This window comes from Thunnus albacares, chromosome 8 (assembly GCF_914725855.1).
Source record: "Thunnus albacares chromosome 8, fThuAlb1.1, whole genome shotgun sequence".
Classification (NCBI taxonomy): Eukaryota; Metazoa; Chordata; class Actinopteri; order Scombriformes; family Scombridae; genus Thunnus; species Thunnus albacares.
The window spans coordinates 20630419-20649616 of record NC_058113.1 but is presented as its reverse complement, the minus strand read 5'-3'; the positions used below and the strand labels follow the sequence as shown (position 1 = coordinate 20649616).

At 38.7% G+C, this 19198-nt stretch overlaps 2 protein-coding genes across 3 annotated transcripts; both read left to right on the top strand.

Annotated features, from left to right (window-relative positions):
• Nucleotides 1–3388: 3388 nt before the first annotated feature.
• Nucleotides 3389–4349, top strand: LOC122987956 (transmembrane protein 100-like). Its single transcript, XM_044360013.1, has one exon. It carries the CDS (start codon nucleotides 3563–3565, stop codon nucleotides 3998–4000), a length of 438 nt encoding a protein of 145 aa, XP_044215948.1. The 5' UTR covers nucleotides 3389–3562; the 3' UTR covers nucleotides 4001–4349.
• Nucleotides 4350–7444: 3095 nt separating this feature from the next.
• Nucleotides 7445–19083, top strand: si:dkey-17m8.1 (C-Jun-amino-terminal kinase-interacting protein 4). Of its 2 annotated transcripts, none has more exons than XM_044360005.1 (28): nucleotides 7445–7719; nucleotides 8973–9370; nucleotides 9506–9700; nucleotides 9823–9943; nucleotides 10114–10184; nucleotides 10303–10367; nucleotides 11318–11390; nucleotides 11483–11652; nucleotides 11838–12115; nucleotides 12651–12708; nucleotides 12962–13114; nucleotides 13232–13274; nucleotides 13439–13566; nucleotides 13742–13795; nucleotides 14652–14792; nucleotides 14911–15043; nucleotides 15337–15423; nucleotides 15523–15570; nucleotides 15723–15864; nucleotides 16038–16080; nucleotides 16212–16292; nucleotides 16446–16513; nucleotides 16641–16789; nucleotides 16881–17052; nucleotides 17242–17355; nucleotides 17451–17549; nucleotides 17645–17734; nucleotides 17868–19083. In XM_044360005.1, the coding sequence occupies exons 2-28, from the start codon at nucleotides 9272–9274 to the stop codon at nucleotides 17984–17986; spliced, it is 2994 nt and encodes a 997-aa protein (XP_044215940.1). In that variant the 5' UTR covers nucleotides 7445–7719; nucleotides 8973–9271; the 3' UTR covers nucleotides 17987–19083. The 2 variants fall into 2 exon arrangements, with proteins under 2 accessions (XP_044215940.1, XP_044215939.1); XM_044360004.1 differs by having other exon boundaries at nucleotides 11480–11652.
• The last annotated feature ends 115 nt before the right edge of the window (nucleotides 19084–19198 follow it).

Genomic DNA, 19198 nt, shown 5'->3' with positions numbered 1-19198 from the left:
GACTTTGAAAATCTTTTAGATAAAACTAAGCTACACTTTCTGTATGCCAATACAACGAACTCTTCCTGGCACTCCAACTCTGTCATGGCTGAATATTTAGCTGATATCAAAATCAACTCAATAACTAATGCAAGATTTCAGACTTCTCCTTGAGCGAGACTTTGTTAGACACAATAACAAACAGACCGGATCAAGCGAAAGGCAGAGAAAAACATTTTAAATCTCTGTAGGGTCCTTTCCATAATGGTGTCAGACACTTATAATAATAATCTGAGCATGTCAGTGGCAAAAACAAGCACTTTTAGTGGACATATACATTGACAAGGTGCTATTGCCCCATCAGGTGACATTGCAGCCTCTTTCACAGTTGCTGGTTGCAGTGTTCTCACTCAATACTGGACCAATTTCAAAAATTGTTGTCCCCATTAGTCACTTAGACACAAAAAGATGGGAAAATAGGGTACAGGTTAGAAAATACCAAAGTTTCCCTTTAGTAACTCAATATTAATCGATAAACAGAAGTTCTATGCCTTTCAGTGCACCTTTGTAGCGAGGACCCCTTCATGAAATTGAGAAGAATTTGATCGCACACTTAACATTACTTTAAAAAGTAAACTGCCAAACAGATTTGCAAACATGTTCCTGTGAACAGTGAACATGGCTCCTGCTAGAGTTTCAAGGCTAGCTTTAGGGTGTTCGGCAGCATATAGCCGCTATTTCAGTGGTGGCCTTTCAATGGGTTTAGTTGACCACTGACAACTAATTCCAGACTACCATCTGTCCAAGCAGTTAAAGTCCCTCTCCCTCTACCTACAATCCCATCTACGGCCCTCACATCATCACTGCCGGCCTTCTCCGTGCATGACCTCCTTCCTGTCCTGCATCCTAGCTATGATATTGCTTTACTCTTGCTGACTTTTCTGCTTGGCCTTGTTTACTAAGCTAAGCAGCCCTGTCATCCCTTCTCTTAACCTTTTTTGGTCCCAGGCTCAACTTGTATTTCCTTTTTCCTCATTAAAGTTCTAGTTCATGCACTAAAGGGCTGTTTCACTCAATGATCAATACAAACATGCGCAATGATTTCCCTGCCTATATTTATGTAAATTAAGACTTTTCTTCAGTCTTTCTTCAGGCTTCTCTGTATATGGCCTCCATCTTTTTGGTCAGCAGCCATCACCCTGCAGGAGGGGTCACAGCAATAATAACACTTTGGCAGACACATTTACGTCATCAGTCTGTTTTCTTTGTGTCTATTTTGATTAGACTGAAAGTATTATCTTGATTGTCTTAACTGTTAGGTTAACCTAACAGGGAAGTGGGGGCACATAGCAGACCTCATGTGTTACAAAGGATGTGTATATAGAAAGATTGCAGATGAAAGTATTGTTTGTCAGCATTTGCGGCCTCTGTTATATGTACCATTTTTTTTTTATATTGCACGATCATCAGCCATGCCTGTTTTGCAGCAGGATTTACTTGCTCCATAAATATGCTTAGTGAGTCCATCTATTGGATTACTCATGCCCTGTCCCGTCCCACCCGATCCAACACTTAGCCAATTAGCATCATCATCATCCTGTGACTGCCATGGCCAATAGAATTACCCCCTCCTCTCCAACAATCCCCGACATCTGACCTATACCCTAGGCTGGGCTAATTTGCCAGAGCTGGAGCAAACAGGGATTTGTAGTCACTTCTGAAATGTTTTTCTCCTTGTGGAAAAGGTGAGGATTCATGTGATGTGGATGTCTGGCATTTAAGCACAATATAATTTAATAAAGAAACAAATGAAAATAATTTCTTTAATTATTATACTGCAACACTAAATGTGATATATATTTCACTGCGGGCAGTTGCATATACTACACATAAAAAAATGTGTAATAACAGGTGAAAGTTTGTCATAGCGGGAATCAACACATCTATAAATACCTGCAATTAGACTTGTGACTCACCACTGGCAAGATCCCAGGTGTCTAGGCAGCATTATAGAGCATTAATGGACTTTATCAAGCTTCACCTGTGTTACAGCATCGAACTGTCAGACAGTTTTACGTCAACACTGACATATATACTGCAAATAAGCCCCACTCAGTGTCAACACAGCGGGTCTGGCTAATGTATTCATGTGTTTCTTGATGTGAATTATGAAACAAGGTATTTGTTTGCAATTTAAAGGTTTGTCCTGAATGAACAGCTCAGTGAAAATAAAAAGAATAGAGAAATTGTTTTCAGAATAGCCAACAGTTCAAGGAGCATATTTCCCAATCGTATTTTACGACCGTCTCGTGGTTAATTAGAGTCAAAGTTTTAGGAGGAAGAGTTGCTACCGTTGACATGTGCTAAATAGGAAAATGTTTTAATAGCTCAAACACAGCTCAAACAATGCCTTGGTGGGACACAACTCAACTCTTAAGACTGAAAGATAGAGAAACAGAGGAAGGGAGTAGTTCCTAGATAAATATCAGCTAATGGGTTATAATGAGGCTTAATGACAGACGAGAGCTTCCTTCTGAACGCAAGGAAAGAGAGGAACAAACAAACGATGACAACAATCTTGACAATTGTGTCTACCATCTTGTAAGGCCTCATGTTGTGACGCATTGGATAAAGGTAACAGTGTTCGGCCCCCTGCTCCCATTTCTACATCTATTGTCCAAAGAGAAAGTCTGAAGCACTTTTAGGCTTTCGCTGAAATCACTCATATATCTGGATATTTTCTGCTGACATCTGAGCTCTCGATTCAACACTGAGGTAAGCAATGTCATACTTTTTGTATAAAATACAACATTTTTGTTTTTCTAAAGTTATCAATATTAACACAATGTCCTGCCTATTGTCTTGACTGCAATTAACCAATCCATCCGAATTTCTGGTGTAAGCAAATACCCCACTCATATTATTCTCTATCCAACTGATATCAAAGATATGCAGCCCAAAATATCAGGTATCTTTGGGATCCTGGGATCTTAATTTCAATTAGGGACAAAGCTTAGAGGGCTTGAACAATTTTGGTTGCACAACATGATTATATAATGATAGACCTGCTAGAACCCAATGGATTGAAGAAACTGAGGCTTATGTTTTGCACTTTGCTGAATAAGGAATTCATGCAGTCTACAGTCTTAAGTGGTTGCAAAGGGGCAGGCCAAAGAAACAAAGATTTTACTTTGTATCTAAAATTTTATTAAATGGCTTTTTCTCCTTAATTATTTTTCTGTATTTCTTTTACCCAGCTAGCCAGTGTGTTGTCCAGACATTACAAATTTGTTCACACCCATATATATTTATTTTAAATTAAAATACATTTTTGGAAATGTGTGTAAACATGATGCAAGACATCTAGAATATTTCCATTTGATGGAAGAGTGTTACCATAAAGCAAGAGTCTTAGATTTGAATATTTCACTCAATGTAAGTAAGATGGTTTGTCCAACCTTAAAGCTATGTAAAGAAAATGTGTTAAGAGTTTGATTGGGACACTGTGTTATGTTTTAGGGGTAATCAAGAAGAAGAATCTGCATGCAAAATCACTGTTGGACATCTACCAACGAATAAAAACATGACAAGCAAGATGGAAACCCTTGATCCTTCTGCTTTATCAGCTGTCATTTCTACTGTCACCTACGACCCTAAATCTGAGACAGTGACCTTACCAGGAGGGGTCGTCTCAGTGGCGGGCATCACCGTGGTGACCGGGGGTGCTGAACTGTCCTGTGGATCATGTATGCTGGCCTTTGGTTTTTGGGGAACTCTCATTGGATTCAGTTGTGTAGCTGTTGGGCTGTGGGACCAGTTAAACCAGTCTAAAGGGGGAACCTCTCACTTACTGATCCTGGGGTTTGTGATTCTCAGCCTCAGTTTAGTGGTGGTAGGAAGCGTGGTGGCGTTTTACTTCCTGACAAAGAAGAAGAGAGAGATGACCCGACAGGAGAGAGAAGATGGAAAAGAAGTTCTTGTAGAGGAGAATGAGAGAGTAATTAAAAAAGTCACAGTGTAATCAGTGGTAGAATATTAAGAAAAGGTATGAAAAATATGCACAGATTTCCAAATGGACTAAATAACACGGTCATGTTGGGCGGGGAATATCATTCCTGTTGTGCTCAAGTCTACTCCATGTCTGTACCACTCTTTACTTAAGTAGCACATAGTAGTATTTTTCACCACTGCCTTTACTCATGATGCCAGTATTTTCATCCTCACAAGTGTCAATTTTGCATGTACCATGTAGACAGAACTTGTAATGTTCATATGGTATAGTAGAAATGGACTGTATGTAAAATGTATATATTTGTGTCTGTGAGAGATGGAGAAAATGGAAAAAAGGGAAAGAAAAACAGACCACAGGATTAATACATGGAAGAAGGAAGAGGATGAAAATAATAAAGGACATTGTTACAGAGAATAGAAGTCTGTTAAAAGGTTTGTTCACACGAATGTCACACACACAAAAACATATTTTCTTACCTACTTATAGTGGTATCTAGCCAAGCAGATAGTTTTGGTTTTATTTGCCTAGGTTTTGAGATACTTGTGTTCAGCTACAACCTTAATAAAATGGAGAGGAAGTGTTTTTTATTTGCATTGAAAAATGACATTTGTGAAACTCAACAGCAATGTCTTTTCAGAAACAATGTCGGGTTACTGCAGATATCCAACAGGCATCACTGTCAACAGTTTGTATAAAGTTGATTGTATAGAAAGTTGTTGACAGAGAGATCTTAGGATTTTTCATTTTTAAAAGCTTTTTTAAAGCTTCACTGTGTGTGCAGGTGCACAGCTATGCAGCCTTTCAATAAAGGTTTAAGACAAGAGTTGGCCTTTAAGGTTTAATGGAAGCAATGGTTGACCTGTTAAAACTGTAGTGAATTTAACACAAAAAAAATCAACAACTGTGGGTCAAATCAGAAAAAGATGAGATACCATGAACAAAAGTTAAGCCAAAGGTATTGTAAAAATGAATCAGTATAGTAACAAGAAAACAGGATTCATAAAAGTAAGTAGAACTAAATGTCCAAATAGGCACATCTCAATCATTGATTTTATTATGTGTGCATTCCCCACTGTCAAAACTGTCAAAACTATCTTCAGTGAAAAAGGCTAATTAGTCAAAATAGCTTTAGTTAGCATGCAAGTATCACCAGTGAACAGAACAACAATAAGTCCCCAGAGGACGTACAACACAATAATTCATCTGGTAAACATGTACAAAGAGTAAATTCAGAGTAAAACACATAACAACTGTCAGTTAAACTGCAACTGCTACAGGACTGTGCCAGTAGGGGTTGCTATTAGCAACAGCATGAATAGACATTTTGACTTGTTATTGCAGGAAAAGGACAAGTGGAACTGATCATGTTAAAGGATAGGTTCACATTTGTATAAGACAATCAGGTGTCCATATGAACCCTGAAAGAGGTTCTTGCTGTAATCATTCTTCCTGTTCATACTGGCTATTAAAATATCCCCTTCAAATGTGCTTTCAATGTAAGAGATGGGGGCCAAAATGCAGCATGTCCACACAGTCATTTTATCTAAAGCTTATATGAGGCTCCAACAGTCTGAGTTAGTCATATCAAGTAGATATCTGCCACATTTACAGTCTTTTTAGCACAAAATTCCCTCTTTATGTTTCCCTGTTGAGCTGTTGTGGAAGTATAGTAACAAAAACAGGAACTTTGGCACTAAAAGACTGTAACGTTGACAGATATCTACTTGATTTGACTAATTTGGACAGCTGAAGTTTCATATTACCTTCAGATAAACTTTTAAATACATTTTTACACAGAAGGAGTCTTGTGGATTTTGGCCCCCATCACTTACATTGTAAGTACATTATGAAGGGATTTTCTAATGGTCAGTGTGAACGGGAGAATTATGGCAAGAAAAACCTGTTTCAGTGTTCATTTGGGCAAATGACTGTTGTTGTAAGACAGACTTGAAAAATTGTGAACCTGTCCTTTAATAATGGCTCAGTTCCATTCAAGGTCCTAGGAAGCCATACTGGTGAGCCACCATGTAATATACCAGGGTCATGAACTTGGGACTCAGCCATCATTAATATTCTTGATTGTACCTGTGTGTTTACTGTTTTTACATGTCGAAATGTCTGCTGTGAAAAAGGTATATAACATCTATGCATAAAAGTGAAACCTGGCATTGCTACGAATAACTTAGGTTAAGCAAGAGAAACTATACTAGATATTAAAGTAAGGTCAAAAAAGAAGGACTTTAAATTTAAAGGCTTCTTGGTGCAAGTCAACAGGACAAGACACCAACAGCCATAGATATCAACAGGGTGAGGAAAGAGGAAGGAGATGACAGGGTAAAACAGGTAAAATGTGTTTGTATCTCCATCTGCTGGAAGTAAAACGAACTGTACACTCATCCATTCTTTGCTATGAGTTAATATAATAAATACTGTGTAGTGTTGTTTCCAACTGCCCCTCACTGTGTTAAATAGCAACTCTAGCTCCAACTGTTGCCCAAGTTCTGCACAGATGCTTCTATAAGAAATGATGTTGCTGTCATCTCTTGTGTCTTGATTAAATCTGATACCTGAACAATAGTATCTACTGGCACCATTCATAATGCAAACACTGTTATCTTTCTGACACTGTTTCACTGACTTGGAGCGACATATTGAAAGAGGCTAGCTAGCTCTCAGTGTTTTTTCACACTTTATCGAGTACATGAATGAACATGAGGTACATTCTTGGGAACAAAATGCCTGAGATATAAAACAATACATAAGAAATAGTTAAAAATAAATAAATAAAATAATGAATAAAAAATAAATATGTCAAGTCAAGTCAATTTTATTTATATAGCCTAGCGCCAAATCATAACAGAAGTTATCTCAGGTCACTTTTCATATAGAGCAGGTCTAGACTGTCCACTTTACAATATTATTTACAGAGATTCAACATTTCCCCATGAGCAAGCACTTGGTGACAATAAAACAATAGAATAGAGTTAAAGAAAGACACTAAAAACACTTATCAACAGGTTTTGCAGCCTTCTTATCAGTGCATAATAGAATGGTCTGTAAGTACTGCTCACATTCTTTATGGAAACCTGAGAAGAGAGAGGTTTCTTGTTGGCAATCACACTTATGAATATGAAACTTGATGATGTAAGCTCTTTTCTCATTCTTTTCTGTTGTCACTTTAAAAACCCAAACAGTACATGTTCATGCAATAAAGCAAAATAAGCCTCTTGTCACAGTCTTTTAGTAACTATGCCAAAATAAATAAGGGACAGCTTCAAGATATGCAGAACAAAATGAACACTATACATCAACATCATCTTAAAAGTCTTTCAGGGTAGAATTAGTGTATAAGCTTTAAGCCAGCTCTCAGGTATGTGAGGCATTTCGACAGGTATAGTTCTTGGACAACTTACAGATCACCTGACTGCCTGCTGCAGCCTTCTTGGTCACGTGTCATCGTTCAAGTTTCAGGAAACTTTTTTTTCTCCTTCTGAAAACAAAACTGCCCATGTCCCGCCTCCTCTCCCCGCCTATTGGTTACAGCCGACAATTACAGCGTTCTGATTGGTCAGACGGTGGATATGTGCGCGCACGTCAGAATCAAACAACACCCCCTTCTTTAAACTCGTTTATGTGTAATTGATATCTTCCACCGAAGATATAAAACGCCTGGAATTTCATTGTTTTGGAGCAATGAAATGAAAGTTATTCCGGAGTCCTCCGTCAAGGTGAGTTTGTTAAACGGCAGCTGAGCAGCACGACGACTCGGCTTGTTTTTTTGGCAAAGTCTCAACTTTGTAAAGTCGCGGCCAAACATCTCAAGGTGTCCACTGTCAGTCATGTTACTAATTTATACAGTATGTCAATTCAAGTGAGTCATTTTAATCGATTTGTGTTCTTCTTAGCCAGCCGTTAAGGCAGATTAGGCTAATTATCGACTTGTGTAACTAACGCTAACCTGTCGCTGTCCTTAGTCATGATTGAGTGTCTACATTTAGACTTAACCGTTTTAATATGTGTGTGTGCTATTTGTGGGGCTGTTACACACACACACACACACACACACACACACACAGGGAGAGAGGGAGAGAGAGAGAGAGAGGGACACTCACTCCTTATGATAGAAGTTTAAATATTTAAAAGAGACACTTTCTTTCATATTCTGGCTACATACCAAAGGAGCTTTGGAGCACAGTAGGAAAGCCTAAAGAAAACAAGTATTGTAACAATAACCATAAATCACATTCAACTTTGAAATAAGATACCATTTTGTTGCCATGTATGTAGCCTTATTGATGTTCTACTTATGATTATTTTCATTATCTGTTATTCTGCTGTTAATAATTTGGTCGTCAAGAGACAGTGAAAAATGGCCAAAGTAACATTTTGACATTTCTTGTTCAGTTCACTATCAATTGAGACAATGAAAAGCAGGAAATCTTTAAAACTGAGAAACTGAAACTAGGGATTGTTTGACATTTTTGCTTTTTCTATCCATTGGTTAAGTTGTGTTGAGGTTATGGGCTGAGTATGTTCAAACCACTGAACTGCTGATATAAGTATAAAGGGAAATCCATCGAGACATGAATGTGTGGCTGAGTGTAACCTAAACAGTATGTTTACATACATCTGGAAGGTTTCATTGAACATTCAATAGGTTTCTGATCTTTAATAATGTCTTTTGAATATAGACCTTGACTCAAAAATCATTGGTATTTAAATTTCATCCTACCTGAACAGGTACTTTGTTTTTGTTTGCTGTTAAACAAACCAGGTTAGTCACGGATTATAATAGCAGAAAACCACATGACCACATTCCACCAATTATGAGCTTAGAAAAATTAGGTGGAAAAAAAGAGAAAAATGCATGTCCAAGCTTGAATACTGCACAGAGAAGTTGACTGTCCTTTTGCAATTACGTCGCTGCAGTGTAGAAGAGATTTCCGTCATATATCATTAATTTTCTCCTTTTATTTTTCAGGATGGATTCTAAAACACCTCCTGACATCAGATAAACTTAACAGACAGCTAGCTGAACGCAGCCTAAGAGGATGCTGCTCCTGTCAAGTACAAATGGAACATAAAGTTGTGGAGGACGGGTGGTGTTGGTGTTAGGAGAAATGTTAGAAACTAGTTGTATTAGTTGGAAAGGATATATAGTCAGGAGAACAACTTTTTGCCACAAAATTGGCTCATAGAATTGTAAAATCATTTACCTTTTGGTGTTGAGTCAGGGAGTCCATTTTGACACTAAATAAAGCAGATAAAAATAATTGGCTGATGGAGTACAGTGAGAGAGTTCTGTGCGGGAGCGGGGAGGTGGAGCTGGATCCCAACATTGTGAGTGAAGAGGCAGGAAAACTGTATTCAGAACTACAGGTAAAGAAACCCCTATTTTTTTCTTTCTTTTAATAATTTCCATGTGAAAATATGCCAATGTTTTTATTTTTTTGAATGAGATTGTTGTGATCACACATTAATGTTTTCTAACTCTGCTGCTTTGCTCTATCACAGACAGTTATTGAGACCCATGGTGAAAGTGTGGTGGAGTCACTGGTACCCATATTTGTGTGGGTACTGGAGGGGCTGGCCAGCTGCAAAGCCCAGCTGAGAGACAGGGAGGAGGAGGCGGAGAGAGAGAAAGCAGAGCGAGAAGAGCTGCTGGAAAGATACCAAGCTGAGAAAGCACTGAGGAAAGAAAGTCAAGAGGTGAGAAATGATGGATTTTTGAGTATTGATGTTGTATGTTATAGCATGATTTAATTTACATGTTTTTAAAAGCTGTTGAAGTGTGTGTTTGACTGCTGTTAAATCATTTTGTTTCACTTCAGAGGTATCTGGAGCTGGATGACCAAACTGAACAAGAAAGAAGAGCCATGAGAGGGAGGGAAAAGGAGCGAGAACGGCGAGAGAGAGACCTAGAGAAGAAAGCGAGAGAGCAAGCTGATCAATGTGAGTATTTGAATATTAATCCAGTTTTTTCATCTTTGCATATCTGCAAAAATCTGCTGAAGAGATATAAAGTTTTTAGTTTTTAAATTAGATCCCTTTGCTGTTTCTTGTTTTATCGCTAGAGAGGGATGCTAACACCTAAAACTACATTTGTTGCGTTTGTCTTGCAGTGGTGGCCTTGGAGGAGCAGAAGGCGAACCTGAATAGAGAGCTGAGCACACTGAAGCATACTTACAACAAGGTCAGATAGTGCTGTTTAGTCTAAAAACTATCACCATAAACACCTTATCATACAATACTTAGCTCATGTTTTTGTCAGTATTTTCCTTCTGACATATCATTGCCCTTCTCCCCTTTAGTTGGCTCACACACACCGGGATTTGTTGGAGAAGAGAAGGGACTCTGAAAGAGATTCACCTCTAAGGTTGTTCTCAAATAAATATTTTATTTTATTTCCTGTAATGAACCATACACATGCTACTGTGGACCATAGCCAACAACAAAATCAAGAAATCAGACTCCAGGTCTATGCTACATTGAATCCTTTGTTGCATGTTACCATATATTTGTGAATTTAACAATCACTATTGCATAACATAACAGTAACAACAGTATATCTAGTTATTAGCACAGTATGTACTGTATTAAACTAAAAACGACAGTTTGAAGGCCATTTTTTGCAAATGTAAATTAAATTTAGCCTTTCGGTCACACTAGCCACACAACATATGAGCACGTTTGCCATGTTTCATTGCTGTTAAGCATAAGTCTGGTGATTTTCTATATTTTGATTATTGTCAAAAAATCCCATGAAAAGACCAAAGCCAACAATTGATCATACTAATAAGTATTGTCTGTGTGCCTGATATAGTTTATTCCTTTGTGCCACAGGCCTTCTTTTTTGTCCAAAAACTATTACCATTCCTATCCAAAGATCACATACACAGATGCACTACTTACTGTTTTGAATGACATTGGCTAAAAACTACAGTGCCCAGTTGTTTTAGGAAATGACTTTGCCTTTTTAAAAAAAGGAATTTATGTCTTCAGTGGGAACCAATGGGCCACTGACATGATAGAGGATTTATAAAGTATTGAGAGATGACACATTGTGTGATTTTCATGGAATTTGATGACAACAAGGAAAATATAGAGTAATATCAGCTTCTTCATTTAAATGAAATATTTGCAGAAAGTATTAGCTAATTTGTCAGAAAGCTATACAGTTGTTGGTTGATGTTAATCACAAGTCACATGATTCAGTAATGATTCAGTAATGGTAAGAGTGTTACAGAAGTGTTGCAAAATGTAGGAAAGAAGCACAAAATTCATATTGTTCATTCAACTGACTGTTACACTGCATGTCACATTTAGGAATCACATACGTCCCAAGAATTCTGAATTTCCATCCATCCAAGTCTCGTCAGAATCCAGTGTTAATGATAAGGTAAACAGACTCTATTTATCTGTATTTTGAACATATTTAATATAATATTCTGACAGAGAAGTAGCAGTTGTCTCCTGCTCTTTTTTTAGCAGACTATCCAAAGACCACATTCAAACTCTGGTCCTCCGTGTCTGGAAGATCTACTAGCCAAGGAAGAAAAGGCGATTGACATCGCAGTGAAGTCCACCTCAGATCAGTTTGTCAGTGACATCATAAGCTCCACTCCTGAGCTGAGACAATTTCATGGCTGGGTGGATGCAAGGTAATAATCCGAAACCATGAACTTAGTTTTGTTTGTTTCAGTTGGAGATTTGAGTGGAAAGTATGTGAATTATGTTTAATCCTTAACTAAACCACATCACATCAAACATTCCTGTATTTTCTCACATTTCTTACTCTCTTCTTACTTTTATTTGCCATCATCATCATCATCATAATCATCATCAGCTCCCCAGTTAGACCCAACACGGAAGAACCAACGAAAAATGAGTTGGAGACCAGCTTGGAGGACGAGATGAGGGAGGTGGAGGAGGAGAGGGAAGGAGAGAAGGAGTGTAAAATAGAAGAGCAGAAGGAAGGAGAGATGAAGGAAAAAGCCGAGGAGGAGGTGGAGGAAGATGACAGCATGGAGTGGGAGCTACGCAACACAGATTCTGTGTTCTCTGAACTGTCAGAGCTGAGTCGGGATTATGTGGAGAGTGTAGACCGAGGGGCCAGCGTCAGAGGTAAATGCACATTTATAGACATTTTTCACAAACACAGTTGATGCACTTTCCCTTCATGGTAACTAAGGGTTTGATCAAGGGTCACAAAACTGGCCAGGAAGTGTATTAGTCAGTTAACATTTTGTGACCCACAATCAAATAGTTGTGCTTTCATCTGACAGCAGAGACAGACAAACACACGCATCTTTAAGACAGAGCCTGTTTTTGTTATATGTTGGATTGAAACACAAAGTAAGTGATCGCAGACGTCGGAGGTGACAGAAGGTTCGAGTCTAAAAATAATCTGGCAATTGTGAGAAACTGTTTATACCAAACTAACATGAAGTGCAAGTACATCAGTGAAACACGTCTCCTCCGTCTGTAGGTTTCATTAAGTTTTACTTCCCTCTTTACGTTTGCACCATTCCCTGCAGAGCCTTTTGTTCTCGGATGTGATTGCAGAGTAAATAGTGATGATTAATGTATTATCATATTCCTGTCAGAGTTGTGTGTGTGCTCAAGCATTTTTTTTTTTACACTTTTTCTCTCTGTGTAGGTAGTGCCGACCAGTTTGAGGAGATTCTTTCTCAGTATGAGGAACTGAAAGTCACCAAGTGAGTCTTTTATTTAAGTTCTTTGACCTTGTTACTAGTCCAATGTGACTATTTGAGTGTTCAGGGGATTTTCCAAATACTTCTTGCTCCAGTAGACACAAACTTACAAGAAGAGAAAAAAATTTTTGTCACTCATTTGTTGGAACTATTTGCTTTCTTCACCTGACCTGATCTTCACCTTACCCTGATCTGATTGTTCATTTCTGAATAACCTTAAACTTTCTGAACTGTGTTTTTTTTTTTTTCCCCCCAGTGAGTTAGTAGAAGCTGCTCGTAAGGCTTTATTATCTCGGGTAGTGGAGCTGACTGATGACCGTTCAGCTCTCAAACTGGAAGTGACCTCACTTCAGGAAACAGCCTCTCGATTAGAAGGCCGGATGAAGGAGAAAGAGGAGGAAATTAAAAGGTGTAGAATATTGTTTTAGATGTTTTCCTTTAATTCTTGATACTTTTGTAAATTGCAGGTATTTTGTTATTGTAATATATAACAACAAGAATTTTGCACTTTGTATGTTTTTCATAGACTTCGGAAAGAACTGGAGGCGTGCCAAGCTGAGGATCCTGATGTAAGGAGACTTTATGATTTTAAAGCTTTAATCTACGGTATCACAAAGATTTAGTGCAGCAGTAATACTGCAATGGTGAAGCTTTTCCAAAATTCAGTGGCCGCTCTATATTAATGATGATATATAAATCTCATGCATTAAATCGCATCAATCGTTCAATTCAGGCCTCTCTACCTACATCCATGCGCCACTTCTCTCGTTCTGAAATGGCTCGTGTGGTCATGGAGAAGAACCAATACAAGCAGCGTCTGTTTGAGCTGCAGGAGGCAATCAGACGTAGTCAGGCACTCAGGTAACTATGCTACTGAATCAACATAGTTGTGTAGATGTTTTTTTAGCTCTGTTATGTTATTTGATGTAAAGTTGATGTCCGTTCCAAAAGAGAGGTTACAATATCAATTGTGCATCTGGTTTTTGCCTCCAAACTCATTTAGTGTTTTTTCTTTCCTTTTTTTTTTTTTTTGCAGAGCAACAAAGGAGGTGAGGTTCACAGAGGACAGGAGATCAAGTGTTTGGAAAAAGTAAGTGTTTGTCTTAAAGGGACAGTTTATCTAGAAATAGAAATGTTGACACTATAGTGGCTTCTCATCCTCTTGTTGATAAAAATAGCAGTGAAGGTTAGATGATGTTCTCATAACACACGAGAGTTGGCCGCTGAAACTTTGTTCCACAAAACAACAGGTGTGCTGCTGCGTGCCAGAGAATAAAAGAGGCAGTAAAGCTGCCTCAGAATACTGAAATATTGTAATTACTGATAGAGTACCTTAAAACAACCCAATAATATAGGAAACAGTTTGGGTGTGTGTATATATATTTAAAAACAAATGGGGAAGTTGAATTTTGAGTGATATACCTTATACGTTTGTTATGTTGTCTCGAGCTACTGTTACCACAGCAACCTATAGTTAATAAACATACAAGAATATCAATTACAAAGCCAAAAGGATTATTATTCTCTTCTTTACAGCATTAAGTAACTCTGTAGCACTCGGTTTCTAACATAGTCACCAAAATAACTACCATGTCAGGGTCTATTTGCTTAGAAGTACTTGAAAATGCACATGTAAATGCAATGTACATAAAGCGTACATTACTGTTCCTCAAGATTGCTCTAAGGCAACCTAAGCGATCAAGTGAAGGAGCCATGTTTCGATTAGGTAAACTGTGACAGCTGAGCAATACATTCCTGAGAGGAAGGAATCTTTGCTGTTTTTGGATTCATTGTGAATCTGTCAATTAAGCCACTTGGCAGTAAACAGACAAGACAGAAAGACTGAAATAAACGTGTGCCAAGTAATTTCAAGTTTGGTAATATGTTGTAGTCAGATGTTTTATGATCTGTATAAAATATTGAAAATTGTTTCTTTTTTATTAAAGGTTCAACCGTTTTTTTGGTCTGTCCAAGGAACCATTAATCTTGCCTCAGGCTCCTGCATTTGCTCTTCCAACTTCTCCATCACTAACTCGCTCTCCTCTGGGGTCTCCACAGTTACAGGCTGTCAGTCAAACTCAGGCAGAGTAAGCTGGCCATGTCACTCTTGCATATGCTCTTCTATTTACGCAATGATTTGCAACTAAATGAAATGATTGTAAATGGTTCCACTGAGCCGATTGACAACAGAAACATTTTCTCTAGATCTGCTTCTCCTGCTGCTCTCTCACCTCGTGTCAGGAGGAGGGAACTCTACAGAGAAATTCGCTCACACATTTGGGGAACACTTGGAAAACGACAGATACACGGCTGGAGCACGCCGCTGGCAAACACACAGGTAGGAGAAAGACACACACAGGTACACAGAAAGGTGCTAATCTGAGAGGGAAAGTTAAAGAGTACATTTAAAATGGGCTAAAAGCTTCACAGGGTGTAATGTGAGTGAGAATTGTGCATTTTTGTTATCATACTACATAAATTTTTACCAAACCAAGCAAAGAAAAAACACCCTCCAACCATCTTGCTGTTAAAATTGTACAAGCTACACCTAATTTATCACAGAGTTGAGAAGACATTTGTAAATTTCCACAATCCTAACAATATCCTTTTGATTAAATGTCATTATTATAGGAATCCCAGGAACCGGTCCCAGAGCCTAAAGATGTGCCTGTTTTAGTGCAGCTTAGACTGTTGGATCAAAGAGACTCCACTGCTAAGGTAAATCTTGTCCCTGCAAAATTCTTGGACAAGAATGCTGGAAGACTTTATACCTCTGATGCATTTAAACATAGTTCTTAACTTATTTTTTCTCTTCAGCTGAACTGTGCTGTTGCAGTCACACCTGAGATCTCAGGAGAGGCCACAGTAAGTCTGTCATTATCCTGGTTAAATAGCAACTGTAGTCACATGCTAATCACCATGTACAATGCCATCCAAACCATAACTAACACTGCCCAGGGACAAGTTCTTTCATGCCACTCATCTCTCCGAACTCCATATCCGTCCCTCTCTGCCAGTGTTCTGTGTGGGTAGTTTCTGGCCCTCCCTCCAGCAGCGATATTACAGTGATTGATCCAGCACGGTCCAACACAGTACTGGATCAGTTCAGCCTCCCTCCCACAGCTCCTGCCCTCTGCATCTGTGCTGTGCCTCCCATAGGTCAGTGCCAGTATAATGGTCTGCAGCGGCTGCCTACAGACAACATGTCTAATGTATTCTGAACATGTATTATCTCCTTCCACCATACTGACGTTTAACAGGAAACACTGAAAAGTCGACACTGCTTATTTAGCTTTTCCTTTGACACAATATGTTTTGTTTTGTTATGTCAGGTGACGCCACAGGAACTGTGTGGATTGGAACTCAGGAAGGAAGGTAGGATCTGCTGAATAAGCAGCTCACTTCAATAAATAAGACTCTTGTTGGCATAGCACTCTCACCAACTCTTACTCTCTCTTTTTTTTTTTTTTTTTAACCCTTCTTCTTTCTCCCTCTGTCTCTCACAGTATCCTGGTACACTCGGCCTCTGCTGGCAGGAGGCGCTGTCTTCAGTCTGTTTCCCTCTCAGAGGGCATTCATTCGCTCACGTGAGTTCTGTCTGCTGTGTTTGAACTATATTTACATGAAAATATACATATTAGCATTTATATTGTCTGTAGTAACATGACATTGAGTTATCATCATGTCTTTCTCCAGAAATGTGTGAAAATAAGCTACTTTGTGTAAACTCAATTTCACAGGTATTCCCAGGGTCAAGTGATAGCCGGTCTAGCTGATGGGACTTTAGCTTTTTTCTCACACAGTTCAGGTAATGGCTTTCTGTTTCCTCTTCATAGTTATATCTGACTGTCTCAGCTAGTTTATCTCTCAATTTTGCATGCTTCACAAAACTTAATGTTTGGTGACGTAAAACGATGAAGTGCTGTGATCGACAGGTGACTGGAATCTGCAGTCACACACAGTGATGCCGCTTGGATCGAACCCTTTGCAGCCTATTCGTTGCTGCCTTGCAAAGGGTGGCCGCTTGTGGGTGGGATATTGGAACAAGGTCCATGTGGTTGACATTGACAGTAAGAGAGTGGAGGTAATAAACAGAGGAAGTACGTACAATGTATTCAGTGTCACATTCAGACTGTCTTTTGAACTCACCGTCATTATTTCCTATTATTTTACAGCAAGTATTCTCAGTCTCTGAGCGCAGTGAGCAGCAGGTTCGTTTCCTTTGTGCTGGTGGAAGTGGTGTTTGGACGTCCTGCCGACTTGACCCAATCCTCAGGTTGTTTGACTGGTCAACTGGACGGCCGCTGCAGGAAGTTGATTTTACTGCTTTGGTCACTAAAACATTGGGTACTAAAATTTTCTTTTTGTTATAAAGCAATTTTATGTGTAAATAATACAATGCTTTATTTATTATTGACCTCATTTATGCCATATCTGAATTACAAATTTAAGTTGTTTTTTTTGGTTTGGGTTGTTTTGTTTGAGTTTAAGCTCTTTCCCACAGCTCAGCTAACACATTTCTGTCTGTCTCTGTAGGCCAGTCCTTCCTGACACTCTCACCTCTTCAGATCTCCTCTCTCATTGTCATCTCTGGCCGTCTGTGGGTGGGCACAGGAGGTGGTGCCGTCTTCTCCATCCCATTATCTATAAGTGAGTTTTATGCAAACCAAGGCTATTGATACTTCATTTTTACGTTGTTAGAAATGCACCTATCTCTTATTAACTATATTAATAACCATCCATAGCATCAGAAGCGGTTTCTATCCCATATTGCTCTATTGCATCAGCCCAGCTGTGTTACCATGGACATCGACAAGCTGTCAGATTCATCATTGCTGCACCTGGTAAGGCTCATCATGTTTTCTCAGGGAGCTCTTGCAAAGTGTGTTTGCATGCTGTATTTTTCTATTAGTGACTTTGTAATCATGTTTCTTCCCAGGTTGTTTGATCACCTGCCCAGGCAGCAGCACTGTCACTACCTCTCAGCTTATCCTCAGTGGAGGAGAGGGCTACATCAACTTCCGCATTGGTGAGTTGAAGAACTGAAAAATATAACAGTTGTATAAAGTTTAAATCTGTCTAATGTGTTGGATCAGTGGTTTCTACTGCATGTCATGGCTTTTCAGTTTCAGTTTACCTAACTGATCCACTTTCTCCTCCAGGAGACGATGCAAATGATGGATCGGCTGAGTTGTCTCAAGCTACACCTCAGCGGTCAGAACGCAGTCACATGATCATCTGGCAGAATCCCACCCCTCCTTTGCCCAGCCCTGCCCTCTGATATTGATCATCTCCCAGATCTGCCCTTTTGGAATAAAATGAAGATGCAGCAGATATAGACTGCTGAGACGGCACTGGCAATATTGCTTTCATGGAAGTGAATCAACCACCTTCTCAATGTGACAGCAATAAAAGTATCCTCTAAAAGATGTATATGATATAAACTGTTTCATTCTTGTTTACCTCATTCATTTTGTACATCTATCTTTTGACTGGATTCATCCAAAAGGATGATGGTGCCTTATTGTGTGCCTTCATCTGACATAATATTGTTATTGTGGAATTTGTCAATGAGTCAACTGTTAAGATCTTATCCTCTGTCCTTTGTCCTTCCTCCTGCATGGTTATAGCCAATTTCTTCCTTTGCACTAACAGTGCATTGAGTTTCACTGACCCTTGTTGCTACTCGCACAGTGATCCTTCACATCCCTCCTCCATTAGGGGGGCAACATTTGTTATAAATATTTTTATCATAAAGTTTAACTTAATAATGTGGCTGCTCTTTAAGCAGCTGTCTTCATACTTGTTGTTAACTGTGAACTGGAAGCAGGCATTGCTCTTCTCTCAACATAAAGACAATCAGACACTTTTTATCTCCTGTTGCTGCATTGAGATTGATAACTTCTTTTCATCACTGTTTTTGTTCGCTTTCTTTTTCTTGCATTTTCTGTTGTGAGTATTAACTCAAATTCAACCCTTTCATATTGCACGTGGTGTAATTACAAATAACTGCACATTTTAAATGTGTGTCTGTATATGAATATGTGTGATATCCCATCTTCTTAAAGAACAATTGCAGTGTTTGTCCTGAGAAATTATTTATTTGTCTTTGCTTGATGTCTTTCTGTGGATGTCATGAAATGCTTTGAGTGTCTTAATTTCTTTAATGTTTTATTTTGATTTCAGGATATTTTGTAAAATAAGGGAGATAATGTCTTTCAAGTGTCCTATGCAGTATTTATATGCAATTACAAGTGCACATTATGTCGTTAAAGCTTCTCCTTATTCTTCTTGCAAATACAAGAAAGACCTGAGAACTGGTTCTGACTCAACCTTGTGCAAACTTGATTACTGTCATTAAAAATATCTTGAATGATTCATGTAGTAACTTGAATTCTGACCTAATGTGGCGCAGCAACACCACACACACATACACACACACATACACACACACACAGTTAAGTCAACAGATGAATTAATGCTTGTAAGGAAA